This window comes from Ambystoma mexicanum, chromosome 5q, assembly GCF_040938575.1.
Source record: "Ambystoma mexicanum isolate Mex_15411 chromosome 5q, UKY_AmexF1_1, whole genome shotgun sequence".
In the NCBI taxonomy this organism is placed as follows: Eukaryota; Metazoa; Chordata; class Amphibia; order Caudata; family Ambystomatidae; genus Ambystoma; species Ambystoma mexicanum.
The window spans coordinates 557,147,105-557,170,636 of NC_090933.1; the positions used below are offsets into that span (position 1 = coordinate 557,147,105).

General features: G+C 41.9%; 1 protein-coding gene across 3 annotated transcripts in view; it reads right to left on the reverse strand.

Annotated features, from left to right (window-relative positions):
* ST18 (ST18 C2H2C-type zinc finger transcription factor) overlaps positions 1-23,532 on the reverse strand; it is a 683,846-nt gene that overhangs the window by 352,928 nt on the left and 307,386 nt on the right. For all 3 annotated transcript variants that reach the window (XM_069621036.1, XM_069621037.1, XM_069621035.1), the window contains exons 3-4: positions 19,916-19,973; positions 8,539-8,569 (exon numbers count right to left, since the gene is read on the reverse strand). In XM_069621036.1, the coding sequence (XP_069477137.1) occupies positions 8,539-8,569; positions 19,916-19,973 (89 nt within the window). The remainder of the gene's footprint in view (positions 1-8,538; positions 8,570-19,915; positions 19,974-23,532) is intronic.

A 23,532-nucleotide genomic window follows, 5' to 3' on the forward strand; every position in this document is an offset into this window, starting at 1 on the left:
TAATCAGCTAACATTCTACGTCCTAAAAATTGAATTAATGAAAAGGAGAATTGAAATTAGACAGAAAATGTTTACTTGAAATGTAACTTTTAGTGAAAAGAAAATGATCAATGATCAAGTCCATACAAATTCACACAAACTTGATTGATTTTTAAACTTCTTGCACTCATTGGCTAGTCAAATTATCCTGGTTTTGCCTTGCATGGCAGCAGTCAGCACAAAGAGGCTGTGTACATGGCGGATGTTGTGCTTTATAAATTTCCCCCAGTATAACATAAAAAATGTGTTGTAAAAATGCTTTGTGCTTCATCACACCCACGAAGCTGCCCATTAAACAAGTGGACAATAAAAATGTCAGAATTGCCACCTACAATATATTCTCCGGGTATAATGCAATAAAACTCCATTAGTTAATTTTGGACCTAATGTTTAACATCAGTTGTTATTGTGGTTGTGTACAGATGTTGTAGCACACTATCATAAGTGCATCTTTATAGGAAAATAAAATTAATGCAGATGCCCAGTCCTGGAGAGCCCCAACCACTCCCAGTTTTCAGGAAAACTGCTATGTAACCAATGCCCATTCAGAGTCATTCTATTTCATGCAGAAAACTTGGAAAGGATGTGTCTCTTGAATTTGAGACCTGTGCAATAATGTAGTGCGACCAGACACTGCAAAATTGTCACAGAATTCCTATTGCAGTACATGCCACTGAGGTTGACCGGACACAACCTCCTATTTGTTTAAAAAAAAACTGCAATGCAAAGTAGGTATGCAAAGCCTATGTAAATGTAAAACACATATTTCTACTAGCTGTGAGACACGTCTACCTTTGAGCCTGCGACTTTTACATCATTTCTAACAATATGATGCAAGCAGCATATAAATGACCCTCTTTTTCATGTTGTGGTGGCATTAAAGGATGCTTGGTGAAGGTGTTGCCAATAATAAGAAACATATAGCATCAGACAGTTGACAGTGCATGGTGTGCATCTAAGCAGGGTCTGAACACTTCCACCGATATCCATGTAGAGAAGCATCACAAACCTTATTGTGGAGTTTGCAGCTCCAAGGTAGCACAGAGTCACGCTGATGCTCTTTATTATCATTTTCATTGAGCGCGGACCTAGCTGTGGGAAGCACATGGAGCCTTTAAGACATAAGAGGGAAGTAGAATATTTCAATTTGTTGATGAGAGGCTTCATCTTTGAATGCCTTTAAGGGATGGTCCATAACTGATAAACATAATGACCAGTTTGTGGATATGAGTATGAGTTCTACGGAGCACTGTGCACTATTACTGAGCTATGTTCAGCCTTTGGTGTGATAATATAGGTAACTGAGTCTTCTCCCACGACCCTTATCCCAAATACAGCAACACATATCTCAGCGGTATTGTACATTAAAACGAGTGTGGCATTATCATTTGAGCAGCTTCATTTGTGTTACTCCTTTCATATCTTTTCAGGTGACGACATATTATATGCTTCTGCATTTTGAAAATAACTTTGTTAAAGGGACGTTATGGTTAAGTTGCCCTAATAAAAACCTATAAAATTCAATGAAAATACTTTGTTAAGGGGACATTATGGTTACAAGTAAAACCGAAAAATTTCAGGAATTCACCAGTTATGGTAAGATAAGCAACCACAACTCGCACCACCACCGTGCACAGCTAAGACTAACACCCAGGACACAAAAGATGACATCACAAATGTTATTGATGACATCACTGATGACTTCACATATGAAATTAATTTTGATGAAAAGTTCCTACAAGGGGCTGTGTTTATAATGTTGGTAACAAGATTTTAGGGGTGATCGGGAGACCTAGCAAGAACTACTTAATCTATTAAAGAATGTACTCATCTAAACAAAATGTTATATTGGAGTGTTGTTGTTAATGCTGGAACCTAATTATGCATAAACATAGGCAATGACTGCAGCATGCACCATAGAAGTACAATATTTATAATCTTGTAATTTTGGATAGTAAAATAATGAATCCTATGTTATTAGAGTTTTGAGTAATGTTAAACAAGTAATAACTAGCTAATGATTCAACACTTACTACACACTTGTGCTACTACAAATACTACATATGAAGACCCACAATGCATGCATATCTAAGGCATATACAGGGAAGGGAAACTAATGTAACAAAGAAAGAAACAGCATTACCAGAAAATGTTAATAACATTAAAGCTCATCTTCATGTACACAAATGAATTGTGTGTTTGACGCCTGCTTATTGTCCCATGTATGTGCAACATGAGCTGAGACCAAACCCTAAGAAAAGTACTTTAAGAGCATATAAAAATGTTAACATCTACATATATAGCACCTTTGAAATTTTAATATTCTGACTGTGAGTGAACAAAACCACCTGGCCTAGATATGTCAGTGAACAGAAACAAGTGGCCCAGATATGTGATGTCATCAGTGATGTCATCACTGACATTTGTGATGCCATCTTTGATGTCATGGGTGTTAGTTTTAGTAGTCCATGGTGGTGGCGTGAGTTATGGTTGGTAAGTTTACCATAACCGGTGAATTTCTGAGGTTTTTGGGTTTTACTTGTAACCATAATGTCGCTTTAACAACATGTTTTCATTGACTTGTATAGGTTTTTATTAGTGCAACTTAACCATAATGTTCCTTTAACAAAGTTTTTTCAGTGAATTTCATAGGTTTTTGCTAGTGCACCTTTACTCTGATACAAGTCCCTTAGACTCTACTCCCCGCAATGTGGCAGCTTTGGAGTCTGCGGATAGCACGGTAGTCTGCGGGCGGACAATAGCATTTGCAAGCCTTGAAATCATAGGGGAGACCCCAGAAAAATGTAACTATTAACCAACAAACAGATGTTCTTAAAATCCAGACATATCCACATGACAACAACATTCAACCTATAAAACATCCACTTTGACAAACTTGCAGAAATCAAAGGAATAGGGTGCTCAACAGCACAATTCCTTCTTTTCAAACACATTTATATACACAGAGAACAATTCTCTCTGTCTCTTGCATATGCTGTCACTATTCATAGTCTAACCCTAGATCAAGCATTGATTGACATTGGCAGCAGAGTCTTTAAAGAAGGTATGGGTTATGTAGCACTTCTACATCTACCTACACTGGAAGGACTATTTCTAGTCAATTTTGATGCAAACAAAGTCAAGGCTGCCATTCCTAGCATCCTAGAGTAGAACAGACTACATGCACTCTATTCACTCCATCTAGATATGTACCCCCTTCCTCAAAAAGATGAAGTTTTAAAAAGAAAATTAATGCAAACGGAACTTGTAAAAGATCTCCCAACAATACCACCAAAGAAACAAAAAACAACTGCTACTCCATCAAGCATTTCAACCACAAAACTGTGTAGTGCAAACAGAACTGCACATCCATCAGTAGATAAAGAGAGAAACAGTTCTTCTACAAAAATCAAGCAGTGCATACATGCCGCAATCCAGCCGAGAAAGGAGTTCATGCATTAATTTACACATGCTTCCAAATATCTTCATAGCCTTAACACAACCGGTGGACACATGCATTATTTTGCAGAACGCCGCTACACCAGACCTCACACAAAAGAGTCCACCAGCATGCAGTGCTTGGCACCCCCCTAGGTTTTGCACAATTGAAAGCCGTTGACATTTTCAAAACACACATTCTATGTTTGAGGAGGATGGGGACTGGACTGGAGATGTGCAGTCTATCGTAACTGCGATTTCTACCTCCAACTCTTCACCAACCCGTGTCCCTCGGTGTAGAAGATTGTCCTAAAAACTCTAGCATTCCTGTCAACATCATTTGTTTAAATTGGTTGCAAACTAATCACAATACACAAAGTAAAACATTCATCTGTCCTTGGGCCACTTTCCATTTTCCACCGTCGACACATGCCTAGCCTGCTTAATGCTTGCCCAGCCATGCATTCTCAGAGTCAAAGTGTTGCTCAAAATACTTGTTCTAATACAGGCAGCAGTATGAGTGAGTGAGTTTATGAGTTAGAGAGTGAGAGAACTGAGGCTTGTGTCACAAAGTATCTGACAACTTTAGGAACCAGTCTTTACTGAGGCAGTCAAATAAATGCGAGTTGCTGCTGTGTACACTGTGTTCTAGCTAGGCTAAGTGCTTTCCAAACAGGTGTGGATGGGTGCCTCATTGAAACGTCCCACCCATTGCTTCAGATTGGCATGTTTTACCTGTTTAAGGACACACAAATCCAATAGAAAATTATGAAATAGTAAGTAAAAGGCGCCTATGGATTGCAACATGTTGAAAACATATGGACATTATTTATGATATCTCTGGATCATGCATTCCATGCAAGAATTTGAAAACAATAATGACTCCCAGATTTTAGGGTTGACGTTCTAAAAAGTCCCCACTTGAATTTTAACTGAAATGCAGCACCACTTCCACTCACAGTTGGCCATATGTTTCTATACACATATACACAGAGAATAGGCCGTTTGCATTGTGCAAGGGGGAGTTGTGGGTGGAATGGCGCAGGGTGGGGTGGGCAAGAGGTGTAAAAGTCAAGGAGTTTCTGAGGGTAATCCCATTAGGAGTGCTTAAGCATTGAGACAGTAGGTTTGATGCCGTGTGTTGAACTCTATACGTGCAGGAAAGGTTTGGTGAGTAGATTAGGGCAGGCGATTTTCCCGCCGTAAATTTGGAATGAAACAATAGCACTCACGAAAATCACTTCATAATAAAAATATGAGACATGGCGCCTTCTAAGCCTATCTTTCACTTTAATGTCTTTTCCAAATTCACTATATGGGACAATGCATATTTGCATTCACATGTATATGCACAAGAAATGAAAACAACACAAGGTATCACAATATATCAGTGTAATGTAAACCTTTCAATGCCAGAACCTGCATGATTTCCATCGTAAACTGGACTGTTTTCACATTCTAAAGACAGTGAAAAGGTTCACATAACTTGTATTGCGCTACAAATCTTTAACCTTAACTGTAAGCCATCTTCCTTTTCTTATAAAACATCATGAAAGACCTATATTATGAATGGCAACCCTAACCACATTGTTACTCTCCCCTTATCTTGGAAAAACAATGTATGACTGAAAGAGCCTTATTTACAATCCCATTGGAAAACGTTTTGTAAATCAGGTCCACACAACGTTACCCCAATGTTTAAGTAGTGACTTAACAATGGGGGGAAACACTAATTGTACAGTTTATCATTATCTAAATTATAGGTTCATAGCATACAACTAGGGTCGTTCTGTAAACTAGTTCTTCTCAAACTAGTTTGGACAAAATAGGGATCACCCTGGGTTTAGGTGATTCCAAACTCGTTGAACCACCTATCTGTTTAGCAGAAAAAGCCTGCAAAGAAGGGCTCCCTGCCATCACGTGCTTGAATCATGGCCCACTGCTATGCCAAGCCCTATCTGCACGAGCATTGCAACAGGTTCTTGAGCTGATCCATGCTGCAAATTCTAATCGTTTTTTTTTCTATGTCTAGCACATACAGGGAACCCACATTGACCTGTATTAAAAACAGAACACACACTGAATCCAAACTAGCAATAGAAACAAATACATTGCTAGCACAAAGCTCACTGGTGCTATACAGATATTTTACTTTTTTAAGCATGGATGGAGCTCATAATAAAAATAGACACAATACTATTTGTACCTTGGTTTCTGGGTCATAAAGATGTTAATTTAGACAGAGAAGGTAAGTAGTGGAGTATATAAGTACAGATAGCGTACTCGATGCTCATAAAAGGAGAAATCATTCTCAACCAAAAGACATCTGATTGGAAGTGCTGATGCCAACAAACATGATTAAAACACATGTAGTTCAGATCTATTGGACACTTTCTTTGCGGCTCCAAAATACCATGGGTTTCAGAAGTCAAAAGGCAGCCCCAGATTTCTGTGAGTCACATGATTTTTAGAGGTCCACGCTGCTCTATAATAAAATCGCAACCACCCAGAAAATTCTGCAGCGACTGTGCTCGGGAGTATACGCAATGAAGCCATATTCTTGACAAAATGTGTCTTTTTTGGAATCCTTTTATTCATGGTACATTTCTTTGCCCAATTAGGCCAGTCAGATAACTCAGTGCGTGGATTTGCGTTCCGAAGGAGTGTGCATCCAATATGGAGATCGCAAACCCCAATATGGGTGGCAATGACTTAGTCCTCGAACCTTGTGAGGTTAATCAATGGAACACATTTGAGGTCTGAACTGATAACAAAGGGATGGTTCAAGTTTGCATTCTGAGCAATACAAATCGAGAGAATACATCTTTGTTCTGAAACCCAAACACAGTGGTACGTAAGAGGGACTACAAAGAATATTCTAAAACTAGATCTATCAGAGATGGGACCAGTGTGAATCCAGGTGTACTCTGGAAGAGCAAAGGAGAGGTTTTGAAATTGCTTGCCATTAATAGAAAATGATCAGCTGAAGACATCCCACCCTGAGCTAGGAGCCAGAGAGGACTCAGAAGGAAGGTGTACTAATGATCACCCCATCAAACAAGCGAACAAGATGTAACCTACACATTGACCACGCCACCAGTTTAGATAAGCAAATTCAAAGTATCGGTGATAGGGACCTGACAAGGAACTAACAATAGGCAGCACAAACAGAAAGTAAAGCACCAGACTCTGCTTTGCATGAAACAAAGAAGACAGTCGGCTCCATTTGTACTATACTGTCTAATGCACAGACATGTCCTGCACACTGATGATGCAAACCTGTTACCCAACTACACCCTTTACTAGATTGTTATTGTGAAATCAGTGTGACCTGCTGATGGCAACCATGGGAATGACGGTCTTGCATGACTGAGATATGTGTATGGTGCCTCAGGGGTTACAACACAGTGATCTTTCAATCGATAAAGACCTTGAAAGTGGAATCTTGTGCCAAATTACAGGCCAGTCATTAAGTTCATTCAAACCTTTTGGATTCTCGGGTATTCTCGTGAAAGATGTTTGGAAGAATTGCGACTGATCAAAGAACAATAGTGAGAAACCCATCTCGTGGTTCTAGACGTACCAATGAAGCACGCCAGGTGCCATAGTTGTCACAATTATGTGGCATTGTTATTTCCTATAACATATGTCGAAGTGGCTCTCAAAGTTCACTACTTAATAGAAGCTTTGTCAATGGCACCCAAGAAGCAAGAGGAGCTCCCACCATCCAGAATGCGTGGGGGCTGTCTGCTATTCTGCTGTGTGACCGGGTGAAGCTCTCCTAAGCTTAATACCACTACAGCTCTGTCTGCTGCTTGCCCGTCCCTTCCCAGGTAGGAGGGCATGTGCCAACTCAGTGTTAGTCATTGTATCAGCCTCAATAAATATTAAATGATCCATGCTATAAACGTGTGATCCACAACGTGCTGCAGCAGGTCCATCAAACAATTGCGGCCCCTCACACATTATAATCATAGTACCTGCTCTGTGGGTTTACCTTTTCGAGGACAGGTGAAAAATATTTACCAGAAAAGTAATTAAAAACCGAGTCAAATCAGAAAGTAATGCAATGCAGCATAACCGGATTTCGAACAGCACAACTTCTTCTTTAAGGGGGACATTTGTGCACTACACATGTGATGGAGGCAAGGCTTTGAATGAAGCCCAGGGGTGGACTGGGAACTAAAAGAGGCCCTGGAAATAATTACTGGGGACCAAAAGATGCCCTGGAAATAATTTGAAAAGTGGCCCCATATGACACATTTTCAGCAAGCCCAATGCTTTTCCTATGAGAAAATTGGAAATACCACACAAAAGAGGCCCAGGGCGCAGAGGCCCACCGGGAAATCTCCAGAGTTCCCTATAGGCCAGTCCACCTCTGATGAAGCCGGACCACTATCATTGCGTTGGGCAATCTTCCGTTTCCCCATTTCATAGCCCGTCAGATCCCCTGCAGAAGAGGACCAACCGGTGGCAAACTAGCCCTGGGCTTTCCACCAATGTGTGGTTTGCAAGGCCGCACGGCGCAATGCTAGTTGTTCTGATTCATTTAAAACATTCTAGCCATTCCTGCTATTTTAGTTTTCGTGGAGAGCATACTGTCATAAAAACATAAATCAAGGGCTAGCCATTGCCTCCCCCACAGGCGCGTGTCTGTGATATCACTTTCCATGACGTCACCTGTGACAAAGATCGCACCGTACGGTTCACAACCTCCCCCACAACCAACGGATTGCATTTAAAAGTTGACTTTGTCGGTTTAAGCCATCTATAAACATAAAACATAACAGCAGTTTCGTACGTACACACTCAAGCGCATGTTTTAAAATATTCTATTATAATCTTCTCACACCTGCTGTACCGAGCGGTCTACCGTCTCATGACACACTTTGCATAGCACCCCTTTCTTAAAACAAAACACAAACCTGAGAACCATCGTTCAGCTAAGAACATTCGTCTTGGCATGGCTTCACTCGGCCCTTGCGGTGCGCGCTTTTTATCCGAGAGAGCTGTGGGCAGAAAATGATTAGGAAACGCCACGCGCAGCATGTGAGTCCTTACCTGAGCCTCTCTGCGATGGAGTCCACTTGCACTGTCAACAAAACAGAAGGGAGATGAATGAATTTACATGTCGGGGGCAGTGCTTGTCGCAGGCTGCACCTGCCTCTCTGTGATGACAACAGCGGTAGTATCCAAACACAGGTGACTTATTTCACAATAAACACAACATCAGAAACACCTGTCTCACGGCGTTTTTTAGAATTGAGTTGTCTTGTAGGTCAGGTACTATTTGCAGTGAGTGGCTAGGAAATGAAGGGATAGAAAGGACGGTTACAATTCCGTAGTGAGTACTACAAGTTGGTGTTGGTCGGTAGCTGCCCAAGCGGTATGCAAAACGGATTGCCTGAGTCGCCTGCAACATGACCCATCTTTCAAAAACAACGTCAACTGCTACTCTGGCTGTGCAGTGCACGTATGCGTGTGTGAGAGAGAGATAGACAGAGAGAGAGAGCGAGAGCGAGAGAGAGAACCAGGGGACAGAGAGAGTCAAGGATGAGGGAAGAGTGTGCGCGAGACAGTGAGAGGGGGCGCGAAGGGTTAGAGAGGGTGAGGGGTTCTTGAGAGATTTGAAGACATTGAAGAGAACGAGAAAGTGATGGAGGGGCGATGGGGAGAGAGAGTAATAGGAAAAGAGTGAGCGATCTTGTGAGGAGAGAGGAAGGAGCGCAAGGCAAAATTAGAAATAAAGGAATCTGTCGGGGGAGAGGCACCATTAAAGAGAGCGGGACAGAGACAGCAAGAAAAAGGGAGAGAAAGGTAAAGCAAAAAAGGTGATAAGCGTAAAAGGGAGCGAGATTGATAGCGAGTGAGCGAGTGAGCGAGTTTGACACACAAAGATCAGGGATGGTGCATGGGATCCTGCATGAAGAATCCTGTTTTCGGCCATAAGTGATGCTAGACTTAAGTTACATCAATTGAATTGATATTTTATTTCTATCGTGCTTTTACACAAGTGTTTCAGAGAGCGACAAGGCAAGGGAGGGGAACAGTGGAGAACACAGGGATCTTACTAGGCCCAGTGACATTGAGAATGCCCAAGTGCATGGGAGAGGGGGAGGGGAAAAGTGCATAGAATGGGGAGAAGTGGAAAGTGCGGAGCAAAGGAGAAACAGATAAATAATAATAAATAAATAATAAAGGCAACAAACAGTGGTAGTGCAGCCAGCAAGTGGCAAGTGCTGGGTGTAAGCAGCAGACAGGGTAGGTCTGATAAGTGCAGGAAGTAAAAGGGGGTGGGGACTGAATGGGTACAGATACAGACCCCACTGCAAGGGGTTGCCCGGAGGGAGTGCGGGAGGGTGGCAGGGTGAGCAGGTACCTGGGCCCGGAGGACAAAGGGTGGCCAGGTGCACGGTGCCAAGAGAGAACAGATCAGCAGGGGAGAGGGGTATGCAGTAATAAAATTGCAGCAAAAATAACGCCTTTACAAAAAATCTCAAAAAATGCTGTGGATTGACCTGGTACAGGTGTACCCCATTATACCATTTAAGGAGAGCGGGGGTTGTGGGGGTGTCTCCCACATCCTTTACATGGATGGCAGTGGCAAAACCACAGCCTTTTTGCCGCAATTGTTTGTGTAAACAGCCATTTTTGCTGCAATTTTAACACATGGAACCGGGAGAGGGGAAACGAAGGCAGAATCAAAGAGGAAGGTCTTGAGGTGCTTACGGAACCAGAGATGGTTCTCATCAAGTTTTAGAGTGGCAGGGAGGCTGTTCCAGAGGGAGGCCCCAGCTGCAGACAGAGATCTACCCCAGCCCGCATCTTTGAAAAACGACTGACCCTGAGGGAGTTAGAGGTAGAGGAGTGAAGAGCTTGAGAGGGGAGGTATTTGCACAGGGATAGCTGAAGGTATTTTGGACACAGGTCCCAGAAAGCCTTGTGGACAATGCAGAGGGTTTTGAATTTAAACCTTGCATCCACTGGGAGCCAATGGAGAGATTTCAGAGCTGGAGAGATACGATCCCAGGGCTTGAGCCCAAGGACAAGTCTAGCAGTCCTGTTGTGGATTAATTGCAGAGGGCGGAGAGTAGAGGTAGGTAGATTTAGAAAGACGCTGTTACAATAGTCCAACCTAGAGAGACCCAGAGCTTGGGAGACAGTGAGCTTCTGGGGGAAGGAGAGGAAAGGCAGAGTACCTCTGAGGAGGTGCAGTAGGAAGTTTGACTTTTTAGAGACATCAGAGTTGTGGGCGGAGAAGGAAAATGTGGAGTCAAAGATGACCCTGAGGTTCTTAGCCTCGCAATGTGGGGGTAGGAGGAGGGCCAAGGGAGGCCGGCCAGAGAGCGAGGGGAAAGGATGGTGAAGGTTTGCCGATGAGGAGGATCTCTGTCTTGCTGGCATTCAAAGATCATTGGCGACACACCAATCTTGAATGGCAGTTAGGCAATCAGGGATTAGAGAGGGAGAGGAGGTGGCCGAGGGCAGCCTGAAAATGAGTTGAGTGTCGTCAGCGCAGCACTGGAAATTTGAGCAGAAAATGGCAATGCAGTGGGCGAGAGTTACCAGGTATTGGCTGAAAAGCCAGGGCGAGAGGTGAGACCCCTGGGGAACACCACAGGTAGAGAGGAAGATAGATGAGTGCCTAGTCATAACCTTTGCCAGAAAATGGGATTCATAAATGTTGTGAGTGAATGTATCCGCAATTTAGGCAAGGGGGCACAAAAACTGCAAGCTACACTTGGTTCACAAATGTAGAACAAATTACACCGATTTAGGTGGTGGTTTGTCCTGCTCAACTGGCACCAGAACACATTTCTGGAATGCATTCGTATGTGAAATAAATCATTTTATACAGCATTATTGTTTCTCATAATTCAAAATTTTGTTCTTCGACGTTCTTCCACTTTCTATACACATCCCACTCTTTTGTAAGGCAACAGTTCATCTCTCACAATTCTCACGCCTCATTTACACCAAACACATTTAAGTGTAAGTTCAGCAACAGGTTGATTGACCTTTGCATATTGCTGCACGGAATTCTTTTTTTAGTTTAACCTTTGCGTATGGGCACTTCTTTTCATGTGATACACCCTTGAAACACATAGAAAGTCACTGAAACAACCCTTAACACACCCATTCCAGATGATTGACTGCATTCACAGGATCAGTTTAGGAACTCACATCCTGATTTGCTGTGCTTGGCTCCCTCTCTGCTTGCTTCCTTAGCGGAAGTTGGAACCTGGACTATGTCAACTCAACAATTTGCCATTCGACAAACAGGTTTTGTTAAAGGAGTTGGCTGTTCTTTAAACCTATTGCTCCTAAACCTGATAAAGATGGAAGCAATTAAAAACAGAACAAAAGTGTATGTGGCATTTGTAGACTTAGCCTATGCCCTTGATAGCGTGGACCGGGAGCTGCTTTGGGCCAGGATGATGAAAATTAATTGCCCCCATCAGTTGCTGAAAGCAATACAAGAACTATATTCTGATACAACCATACAAATCAGGCTGAATGAGGCAGGTACCTTATCTGCTCCAATAAAAACGGAACAGGGATAAAGCAGGGTTGCCCCTTAGGAGCAACCTTATTTAACTTATATACAGCAGATGCTGAAAACAACATGAATGGAGTCAGATCCTTTCCTCCAAAGATAAATGGCCAAGAACTGGGACCCAGGACATATGCTGACAATATGGTCATTTTAGATCAAACACCAACTGGGCTACAAAGAAAACTGGCAGCACTGTAAGGTTATACAGCTATAAACCGTCTAGTGATAAATGCAAAAAAGACTGAGATTTTGGTGATGCAAAATCTTAGAGGGACAAAAAAGGGACAGATGGCACACAAACACAAATGGTCAATCGGAGGCACACCGATTGCATGTGTGAATCAAGTCCAATATCTTGGAGCAACGATAAATACCAACATAACTGATGGACCGATGGTACTAAATATAAAAAGAAAATGTGAAATGCTGGGAGCTCAAGCGGCCACAATTTTGTAAATTCAGCCTAAAGCCAGTAAAAAGATTTTTTATAGAGCAAAGGCAATCCCAGCTCTGATTTTTGGTGCAGAAACAATGCCGGGATGTTCTTTTACTACTTGGACATGGTGTGAGAACCTTTTTTGGCCAAATGTACTCCAACTCCAGTGGTTTGCATATGTTATGAGCTGGGCTTAATATCAATTAATGCTAGAATGCAGTGGAACCCTCTAACCCTACACAGGAGAATTTTGGGGGCAGATGAGCTACCCCATTTTAAAATTCTAAGCATTGTAGGCAGAATACCAACAGACTCCATCTTTACCCAGTGGAAAGCAAACTGCGAAAATTTGCTCCGACAACTTGAAACGAACGCCGAGACACTCCTGCAAAATCCAAAGTAAAGAAAGAATTATGGGGATTGGATTGGTGTGAAACTGTAGATCAAAGGGTGAAATACAGGTGGATGGAAAATGCCCCCTCCTGAAGCAAGGGCACTCAGCAAGCTCCCAAAATAGCTGGAGAGATTTCCCTGTCCAACAAGAAGGAAACACTTCATTATGTTCCGCCTAAATTGTTCCGCACCAAAGAAGTCATACATTTCTGGAAGAAGACAGATAGAAATGATAAGGCGTGCCACTTTTGTTCAAGAGAGGATGAGCATCTTGTCCTGTCTTGCATGAATATAAAGTAACTAAGAACAATTAATCTCAAAAAAAGTGACCATTCTAAAGACATGCCGAAACATGGAGGGCGTGTAGAGCATGATGCACGAAGGATCAAATAAACAACTGTTATTTGCTTTAACAGCATACTTGAGAGAATTGGCGAATACATTGGAGGTGAAGGACATTGTTGTCTGATGGGATACCATTGTTTCTTCACCTTTGTAAAGGACCTTGGACGTTTGTCTTTTTCTTTTTTTTCCCTCTTTTTAAAAGTTTGTAATGAACTAATAAAAAAATAAAAACAAACAAACCAGCTACAGTGAAGTGGGGGGTAATGGGAGTGGCAGAAGGATGCAGCTACTTGATTACTTCAAGGAACAGAAAGGTGGACACAGCCTTAGCCACCTAGTAGGTCCAAAAGAAACATATTGGGGGAACATGTACAGTGGACATGGCCAAGGCCATGGCTAGTGGCCCAGTAGTGTTTTAAAATATTCAGGGGGCATACCTGAAGTCCCTGGCCCGCTGGCCCAAAAGACATATATGGCCACCCAATGGGTCCAAAAGAAACATATTGGGGCAGTGGCCACTTACCATGGCTGAAGGCCATTGCTAGTGGCCTGGTAGTGTTTTAAAATATAGAGTGGGCATGGCCGAAGACCGAAGGCCCCAGCTACTGGGCACAAAAAACATGTATAGTGGCCCACCTAATGGGACCGAAAGAAACATATTTGGGGAACATGTACAGCAGACACGGCCAAAGCCCATGGCTAGTGGCCCGGTAGCATTTTAAAATATACAATGGGCATGGCCAAAGGCCAAAGGCTAAAGGCTGTGTCCATCTAGTGGGTTCAAAAGAAACATATTGGGGGAACATGTACAGTGGACACGGCCGAAGGCCATGGGTAGTGGTCCGTAAAAACTATGGTATAACAAAACCCTTGAATTTCACTGAAAAAACTTTAGTTAAAGTGCGTTTAAGTTGAGCAGATTTAACACAACAAAACCCTTGAAATTCAGCAGACGTGGGAAGTCATGACCAGGTTAACTCGGCGCATTCACATTGCAAAACCCATGAGTACATACATTTTATAAGAGAAGGGAGTCACAATGACATACACAATGGCATTATGGGGGACATATCATTGTGGGGGACATCAACAGGAGCGCACTGAGTTAAGCTGGTCATGACTTTTCACATCTGCTGGATTTGAAGGGTTGTGTTGACTGCATAGTAACTAAAGTAATTTACTTACATATATATGTGTATCTCAAAACAGGAGGGAGATGAGCACTCTGGTTCCCTACTCAGTATGCCTCTCAGCTATGTGATCTTCTCCTTGAGATGTTTTCAGTGCTCATCACTTCATCATGGAGGTAGTCTTAACTTGCAGCCTGCAGCTAGGGAAAGTGTTCTAAATTAATGTTAATTTTGTAGTAAGGTCTTCTGGTAGCTGTAGTGTTAGATTGAAGGTAACCCGCTTAACCTCCATCCATTCACCCACAGTAGAGGGGTGGTAGTCCACAGTGTGGCCCTCCAAATCCTTGCATGAGTAACCCTGGTGAGGTACGCAATAGAAGTCTGGAGCTGCCACCTTCCAAGACTCCATATAGGTTAACAGAACAGGTGGCAGGGGCTCATTCTGGTTCCCTGCTCAGCATGCTTCTCAACTTCCTGGTCTCCTCCAAACATTGTCAGGGCTCATCACTGCATTAGGGAGGCAGGGTTATCTTGCAGTTTGTAGCCAGTGCAGGTGTTCTAAAATGATGTTAATTTTGCAGCAAGGACTTCTAGTAGCTGTAGTGCCGGCTGCAGAGAACCCGCACAAGATTCATATTGGAGCCACACAAGCAAAATATTTTTCTTATGCAAATTAACCCAAATGCAAGCCTTTAGCTCCAAAAATGTGTAATGAAAATAAAGAGTGATGTGCTTTAGAATTGTTAATCTTAGGTGTTGGAGCATGGCATAAGACCCAACCACCAGATGGATCATGCCACATGCAGAGGTGCAAGCAAGAAAACATAATCTGCCAATGACACAGAGGAGACGTCATTGCTAACAGATTGTTTAAATGACTTCATGTGATCATATGGGTTGGCCTGAACAAGAACATCAGCAGACAAGAGTGTGCAGGAGAGGAACTAACACTGGGGCAGCAGCAAAGATGTCAGGGGACATGAAGCAGGGCTAGTATGCACATTTGGTTGAGGGGAGGCACAGAGAGGAAAGGCGGGATCACAGGAGCTGGACTGGTGGGGCAAAGAGGTTAACACCGAGCCAGAGTGTGGGAAAGCCCTGCAGAGGCACAGGATCAGGATGGTAGTTATAGCATGAGTTTGGGGGGAACTGCCCTCAAAGGGACAGCAGAGATGGGCAATGAGAAGCCGGCACAGCAGATTTTTGGGGGACATTCCCGCCAAAAGGAAGGAACGCAACACAGCAGGTAAACGTCGGCCTCACCTACGCTGTCCACTAATGACAGAAGTTGAATACCAGAGGGCTGAAGTACATGGAGGGAGACACAAGCATTGGACCAGATCGGCATATTTCTGGCAGCCAGAGAAGCCATGTATTAATCACAACATGATGCCATGCAGACTTAAATCCATGTAAATCACTGTGCAGTAGCACCTGGAGCGCTCCAAGTGGCAGATGGAATTACCAACAAGCAATCTCAGACCCAAATAACCGGACAGACTCAAAGAATATGGCAAAATACTATTCTATTATCAGCTCAAATAAATTAGGGAAACCTGGTGAACAAACAAATTGCAGCTCACACACTGTCTTCTACATTTCAATTACACAAAGATGTTATACCTTGATGTATGTACATAAACCCAATACGTTATCCACAACAATCTGAAACCTGTTTACATAGCCCACTCACCAAATAAAGGCTATGTTAAATTTCATAAATGACATGTATTCAATATTTAAAACATCATATTTAATTCATTTGCTAAACAGCACAAGTATCAAAAAACATTTACATAAAAAGAGCATTAAATCACATAAAAAATACACAATATTATAAAAGTGGTGGTAACACCACACATCTTCAAGTTAAACAACTACTTGAACATTCTACACAGTAGCTAATTCAACTGTTCTTATTTGCTACTGTGCGTAACAGCTAAGCCCGACTTATATAAGTTTCTGTCCTGAATGTTGTTAATAACCGGACATTCTTCAGGGGCGGAAAATTGTCTTGTGCTTCTTTTTGACTTCTCTCTGTAACAACATTCAGGACAGAAACTTATATAAGTCGGGCTTAGCTGTTACGCACAGTAGCAAATAAGAACAGTTGAATTAGCTACTGTGCAGAATGTTCAAGTAGTTGTTTAACTTGAAGATGTGTGGTGTTACCACCACTTTTATAATATTGTGTATTTTTTATGTGATTTAATGCTCTTTTTATGTAAATGTTTTTTGATACTTGTGCTGTTTAGCAAATGAATTAAATATGATGTTTTAAATATTGAATACATGTCATTTATGAAATTTAACATAGCCTTTATTTGGTGAGTGGGCTATGTAAACAGGTTTCAGATTGTTGTGGATAACGTATTGGGTTTATGTACATGTCTCTTCTTTCTTGATTAAATAGATATTATATCCCCACTGTGTAGGAGGGATTATCACCTTAGTGTGGGGCAACCCGCGTATGAATTTATATACCTTGATGTATGTCAGTTGTGATGTCATCCTATGTGGCAAACAATAAAAACCTATCGAAAGGAGGGACCATATACACTTATACATTGTTTAGGTGTTAGTAATATAATTGGCTGCCCCTTATCTGGTTTACACGCCTTGAACTACATCTAAATACGTATAATACAGTTTAGTAGCAGAATAACAGCAGCAGATTGGCTTCTGCAACATTGTATATTACACTGCTACATAGGCCCTCATGATTGATTGGAATTCTCTCCCAACCTTGGACATTCGGCTTGTTAGCAGCACATGAGCAAAAGAAACACAGGTGCAGTGAACAACGTCAGACTACTACCCACTTGGTCAATTAGCCTACCATCTCTCATCAGTTAGGCCCTAAACCAAGGCTTTTTCTTTGTAGTTGACCTTGCTGATTGTTCTCTTCTTTGGGATTTTTAAAGGAGTGTAGGTACATCTTTATCTGCATTTGGAGCTTAATGAATAGACCTTGTTTCGAGTCCTCAATCACATGTCAGGAGACCACAATTTTGTCAATTTCAACCTTTTATTTAGTGCTATTTAATTCAACTATACTGGGTGCTATTACTCCTCTTGGTCTCTGGAGACTTGGTTACTTCGTCTTGCCTGTGCTTTCTGCATATTTAATTTGTTCAATTCTTGGCACTTGCAAATGTTTTAGCCTTTACTTAATCTAAGAGAAATCTGTTGTGCGTGTGTAGCTTATTCTCTTTGATTCCCCTTGTGCCTTGTAGTTATTTCTCATTATGGCATTCTTGACCCTGAGCCGGACACATATTCTTTGTTCCATGCACAAAGCTGTTTTCCGGCACCTTTCAGCACTGCAGCCCTGATGTGTCTCTGAGTTAATTTGGTTACTTTTAACATGATTCCGACGTCCATCTTTTCATCATGGCTGCTTTACTCGCGTTTTATTTTCTTCTGCAGCAAGCTTCCATATCTTGCATTTCTGCATATATACATTTACCGATTCTCTTCTTACTAATTTTCTTAGTGTATATGATTTATTCGTATTTGCATACCTTGTTACATGAGTTGCATCTTCATTTTTTAAGCATTTGCATATCATATCAGTGCGTCCTCGGATCTTCTCTTTATGACGTCACCTTGCTCCAGTCTGATTTCTCTTATAACTCTTCTATGTCCAGTGGTGTATGTAGACATTCTTCCACCACGTCAGTGCGAGGTACATTTGATACATTTGTCTGAGTCCATAATGTCGCTAGTATCTTCGATGTGGTACTGGGACGATACCTGGTGTCACACACATTGCTCTCTTGCTGCTATTCCAGTATGACAGAGGTGAGGGGGCGTGCACTAGAGATGATGTGTACGTCTGCCGCTCTACATTCCAGATGTCCTTTATAATTGTCAAGTGATGTGTAGCACTGTTTTCTTATGTGACATTTTATGCTTTGCTATGTTTTGCACTCTTTGCTGTCTAGACTTGACCAATACCCAAAGCCTGCTTCTTGGTGCAATGTCATTAATCTATGCCTGTTATTTAAGGTATGCAACTTTATTCTGTAAACTAAGTTCTATCTCCCAATTGCGTACTATAATTGAAACCCAGTGAAATCTATACTGGCACTAATCACTTGGTTAACCACCTTCACCCAAACAAATCCTCACACATATCTATAGCTTACTCAATCACATTTCCCTACACCGACCAGCAACTCTTAACACCTCATCATATCTATGCTGACTGAACACCTGCTCCTAATGACAAGTTAAAATGTATACCAAACACATCGAACGATTACCAACTTGCAAACAATTGAACACACACCACACCTAGCACACACTCACCTGCACTCACTCAGTGTAACTCACAGAAGGGCTTGGGAATGGCAGAAGCCTTGCTTGAAGACACATACTTTAACACCAGACCCGTCTTTAAAAAAACAATGCATGAAGCCAACTTCTATTGCCAGACAATTTAATAGTTTGATTTACCAGCGGCAGCCTAGCACAACACAATAGTCCTGGAAATTGGAGGATGAACAGTGTGCATGCCAATGATTTCTATGTAATGAGGTATTGATTGTTAATACAGCAAATTAGGAATTGTTATGACTTCATAACAAAAGCAAAAGTAATTTCACAGCTAAAGCAATAGGTTTGGACATCAATAATGATGGATCATGTTCATTTTATCGGATTGCATTTGGAGAAGGAAAAATAAAATGATGTACAATGGTGTGCGCAGCATTTGGACTGTTTGAAATTGCCTTCTTTCCCCAATAGCCTGGCTTTCAACTCACACAAGCAGACTAACTCGCTGAAGGCATAAAGGTTTGACAGAACACAAAAGTGTAATTATTATAAAGCCATCAATACCACAAATACCATACAGCATTATACTATTAAAAAGAAAGAGGATCAATAAAACATGATACAACATTTGAAAAGTCATTGTGTCAGAGCCTGATTATGAAATACCAATGACTAGTATCTGTCAGTGATTCAGAAGATTAAGAATGGCCTCATCTATTTAAGTTTAGTCAGACAATTGGATTGTAAACTCTCACTTGAAATATAGTGTTGATCCAGAAAATCTAAAAAGGCCAACGTGATGATACCTTAGTTAGTAATTTTTAGATCACTTCATAAGGTATAGGACCACTGTAGTTCTTGGAATAGCTTCAGAAGGTAACTTCTTAAGTGCATGACTCCTTATTAAGGAACCCTGAATCAGAAACACAGGCACAAACAGATAAGGCATTCCAGAGTGAATTTCTAAGCTGTCCTGCTATTCCAAGAGTGTCATTCTTCCTATGTCTGATGTCTGATGAAGTGATCTGAAGATTCTGCAAGCTTGCAAATAAATGACTTTGCTTGCCTAACAAAGGCATCATCCTGTTGTCTTGTTTAAATAGAATACCCTTGGCTAACGTGGTACAAGCAAATATATATATATATGTGTGTGTGTGTGTGTCTGTGTAATTGTTTAAAAAACAAAACAAAAACTCATGGAAGATATTAAATTGCTAATTACACAAGTAGAATGCATGCAGCTAAGCATGCTACAGAGTTATGCTCACACTGTGGGACCTTCTTTGAACAACTTACCCTTGGTTCCCTTTGCACAAGTTCTTAACAGTTTGCCTTCATTATCTGCTGAGTCCATCTGAAAAATATTCAAATAGCAGTAGGTTTATTTCTTGAGACAAAGGAAATTCCTTCAGATGTATTAAAAATATGCATCCCCTCATGAATGATTTTTAGTTTTGTAAGTTCTGCCTATAATTCGAAAACATTGGCATGGGAAGTGAATATAGGAGAGATATAGGATGTGAGGAGGAACACACAGCCTGTTGGTTTTGGTTGGCTTTTTACCCAACAATTGAACATCTATGGCAATGTTAGTTCCAGTTCCTGTGGCCATTCCCATCCAATACCTGCTCCATTCCATCTAAAGGCACACCCTATGGGTACCTTTAAGCTAGCTCTGTTTTTTTTAAGGCAATACCAATGTTATTTCTAAGCAGTCTTCTGAAGGGTAATGGCCTAGTTGCAACGGTAAACCAGCTTGTGGTGTAATAACATGTCTTATCCAAGGGTGCCTTCAGAAATATGTGTGACCTTTCAACCATTCCTTTAAATGAATTCCTATTAAAACAAATATTAGCAAATCCAACAGTTTTGGCTCTTATGTATAAGTAACAGGCACTCACCAGACACTGCCATAACATGCCCATTCACTAACACTACTTGTCAGCTTTTGCTCTTTTATGGCCGGGAAGTGCCATATGACAGTGCCTGGAAAATACTTATGCAAGGCCTACACAAAGGCCTGTGTACCTGTGTGCAATTCAAAGCCTACTTCGGGAGTTACTGTGTAGACAAGAACAAACACGACTTAGGGCCTCACTACACGGATGGCGGTAAGGAATTACTGGTACCGGTAAAATACCGGTACCGGTAAATCCTTACCACCTTACTACGAGGTCCCTTTGCGGGTTGGGGGATTTAATGCCTGCTTTTTGCAGGCGTTAAAAACCAACCCACAAAGGGACCCAGGGAGCTAATTACGGTACCGCAATTTGCAGTACCGTAATTAGCGCCTTCCCCATTCCCATTATGCCCTATGGGGCAAAAATGGGAATGGGGAAGGGCAATGGTGGAAGGGGGAATTACCGCCCCGCTAACCTTGTAATGGGGCGGTAATTCCCCTTTCCGCCAAGGCGGTGCCGGTATTTTACCAGCATCAACCATGGCGCTAATAGCGCCATGGTTCTCCGCCATCCGTGTAATGAGGCCCTTAGTGTGGAAACGAGATGTAAAACATACTTTTACCATTTAAGTTTGTTGTGTTCATATTTTGGTCTCAGATCCCTGCAGTCATTTGTTAACTGCTTTTATTAAAGCAAACACAACTTGCATTGAAGACCATGCCTTGAAGAATATGGGAGTAAGAGGGGGGCACAGCCATTCACAATGATCTCCCACCATTGCCCATAATCCTATGTGTGCCAGAGTATTCATTGCTGAGGCACATGCTCCTGCACATTCACATGTTTCATACAGCTCATACAGAGCACAGGGTGGGAGAACACTAGACTGCCACATATCTCTTTTTGCTAACAAACAATATAGTGACTACATTCTGTATTTCCATAGGAACTGTGTTTCACAATATGATCTGCCGAGGACTGGATTTTCATGTGCAGGGGAGACACTTTTTCACCTGTTCAAAATACTCATTGGGTAATTTGCATCAGTCCAGACTGGTTCCTCTTCCTCCACTCAGTCAATCTATTTCTGAGTCTCGTGCACTTGCTGTCCTGTTCTCAGATGGTCTGTACCTTCAATGAACTTGTCTCAACTTTCATTCAATGGGGTTCAATCCTGTCCCTTTCTTGCGTTGGATAATCTTACTTGTACAATATATCTGGGGCTAGATCACAGAAACTTTGCGCCAAGGCAAGGGCAAAGTTGCACAGTATTAGCACTAGGGCAAAGTTTGCCCTATTTTTAAAACAGCGGCACACAATAGAAAACTACTGCACCATGACAAGGACAGGTTGGAATATTAAAAGCACCAGTGAAAAAATTGCCCTAGTACAAAAAGAGATGCATTTCTACTGCATTTTTGCACCAGGGCAAAGTTGGCCCTAGTGCTAATACGGAAGGGTATTAGCACTAGGGCAAACTTTGCCCTGATGCAAAAATGCAAATGTATACATTTTGCACTAGGGCAATTTCTGCCCTGGTGCTTTTAATATGCCAAACTGTTCTTGTCATGGTGCAGTAGTTTTCTAGTGTGTGCCGCTGTTTTTAAAAATAGGGCAAACTTTGCCCTAGTGCTAATACCGTGCAACTTTGCACTTGCACCGGTGCAAAGTTTCTGTAATCCGACCCCTGGTGGCACATGAAGAGGTCGGACAGCACAGTGTGTAGTATCATACGTTCCTTGTTTCTTGCCACTTACTGACTCTGTGTAGTATGTATCTGATGTTTGCTAATAGTAGGAATATCGGGTATCCAAGTGGACGCCAAGGTGGACCAATCCCTTCTAGCTTTAATCATCTGAAACTGGGCCATGCCTGTAAGAGAGTTAGGAGTCATCCTTTGGGCTACTAATACAGTACACCTGTTTCTCATGCTTGACTCATGGCTGCAGCACAGGAGTTTGGGGACTCTCCTTTATGAAGGGGTTGGCCTTTTCCACTTGACCATTTACTTAATGGTAGTATTATACTGTCCTGTTCTGTTGTATGTATTGGTCACTAAGGAATTTGTGATTATTTTATGAGGTGAGTTGAACCCTGCTCTTGGTGACAAACCTGTTGGATATCTTTCCCTCCTAAAAATTAGTGTTGATGGTGGTACTGGCCATTATGTCTCTTAACTTGATCCATTTCCAAAATGATCCCATAAACATTGCTCCTTGCTTGTTTCCATGGATCATGTGTTCCAAAATTCCTATGAGGTGCAGGCTCAGTTTTTCACAGAGACATCCCGGGCATTCAACATCGCTGGTCAAGTGGCACAGCGAGTAGAGCGTTTGCTTTGACATCGGCAGGTTCGAATCCTGGCAGGGCCAAACTCAGCCTTTCATCCTTGCGAGGTTGATAAATGAGCACCTTACACCGTGGGTAATAATAAGCAGCGCTCAGATACCTGAGGGTTCCTAGCGCTATATAAATGCTAAATTATTATTATTATTATTTTATCATAACATTCTGCAAAGGTGCTTCCTTCATTGACATGTGCTTGCCACTGTTAGTTCTTCACAGTTCCTGATTGCGTATTCTATTCTTCTGTCAATTTAGGCCTACCAATAAACATGTCTCGCTCTTTTCTTCATTAGTGTGCTCCCCAAGCATGGAGTTATCACATCCTGTCTCATGACCAGCCTATGCTTTGTTGTTATGTCTGGCACCTTCCAGTATGGCTGCTGCTAGTGGGGTAATGTTTGCTTGACCAGCAACCATTTCACAGTATATTAGTTGACCTGTTTTAAGATGTGGTCATGGTCAGTACAATGTTTTCATAAACTTTGACTCAGAAAGACATATTTTGAAAAAATATACTGAGTTCTCTTCCTCAAGGTGGCATCCTGGTGGCACAGTAGGCCTGGCTGTTCGTTTATCTAGGTATGTGGTTGATTTTGATAGACATCTCTTGAGGTCAGGCTGTCAGCCTCACAAGCAGTGGGGTTGAGGATATGTTTCCTCTGGACT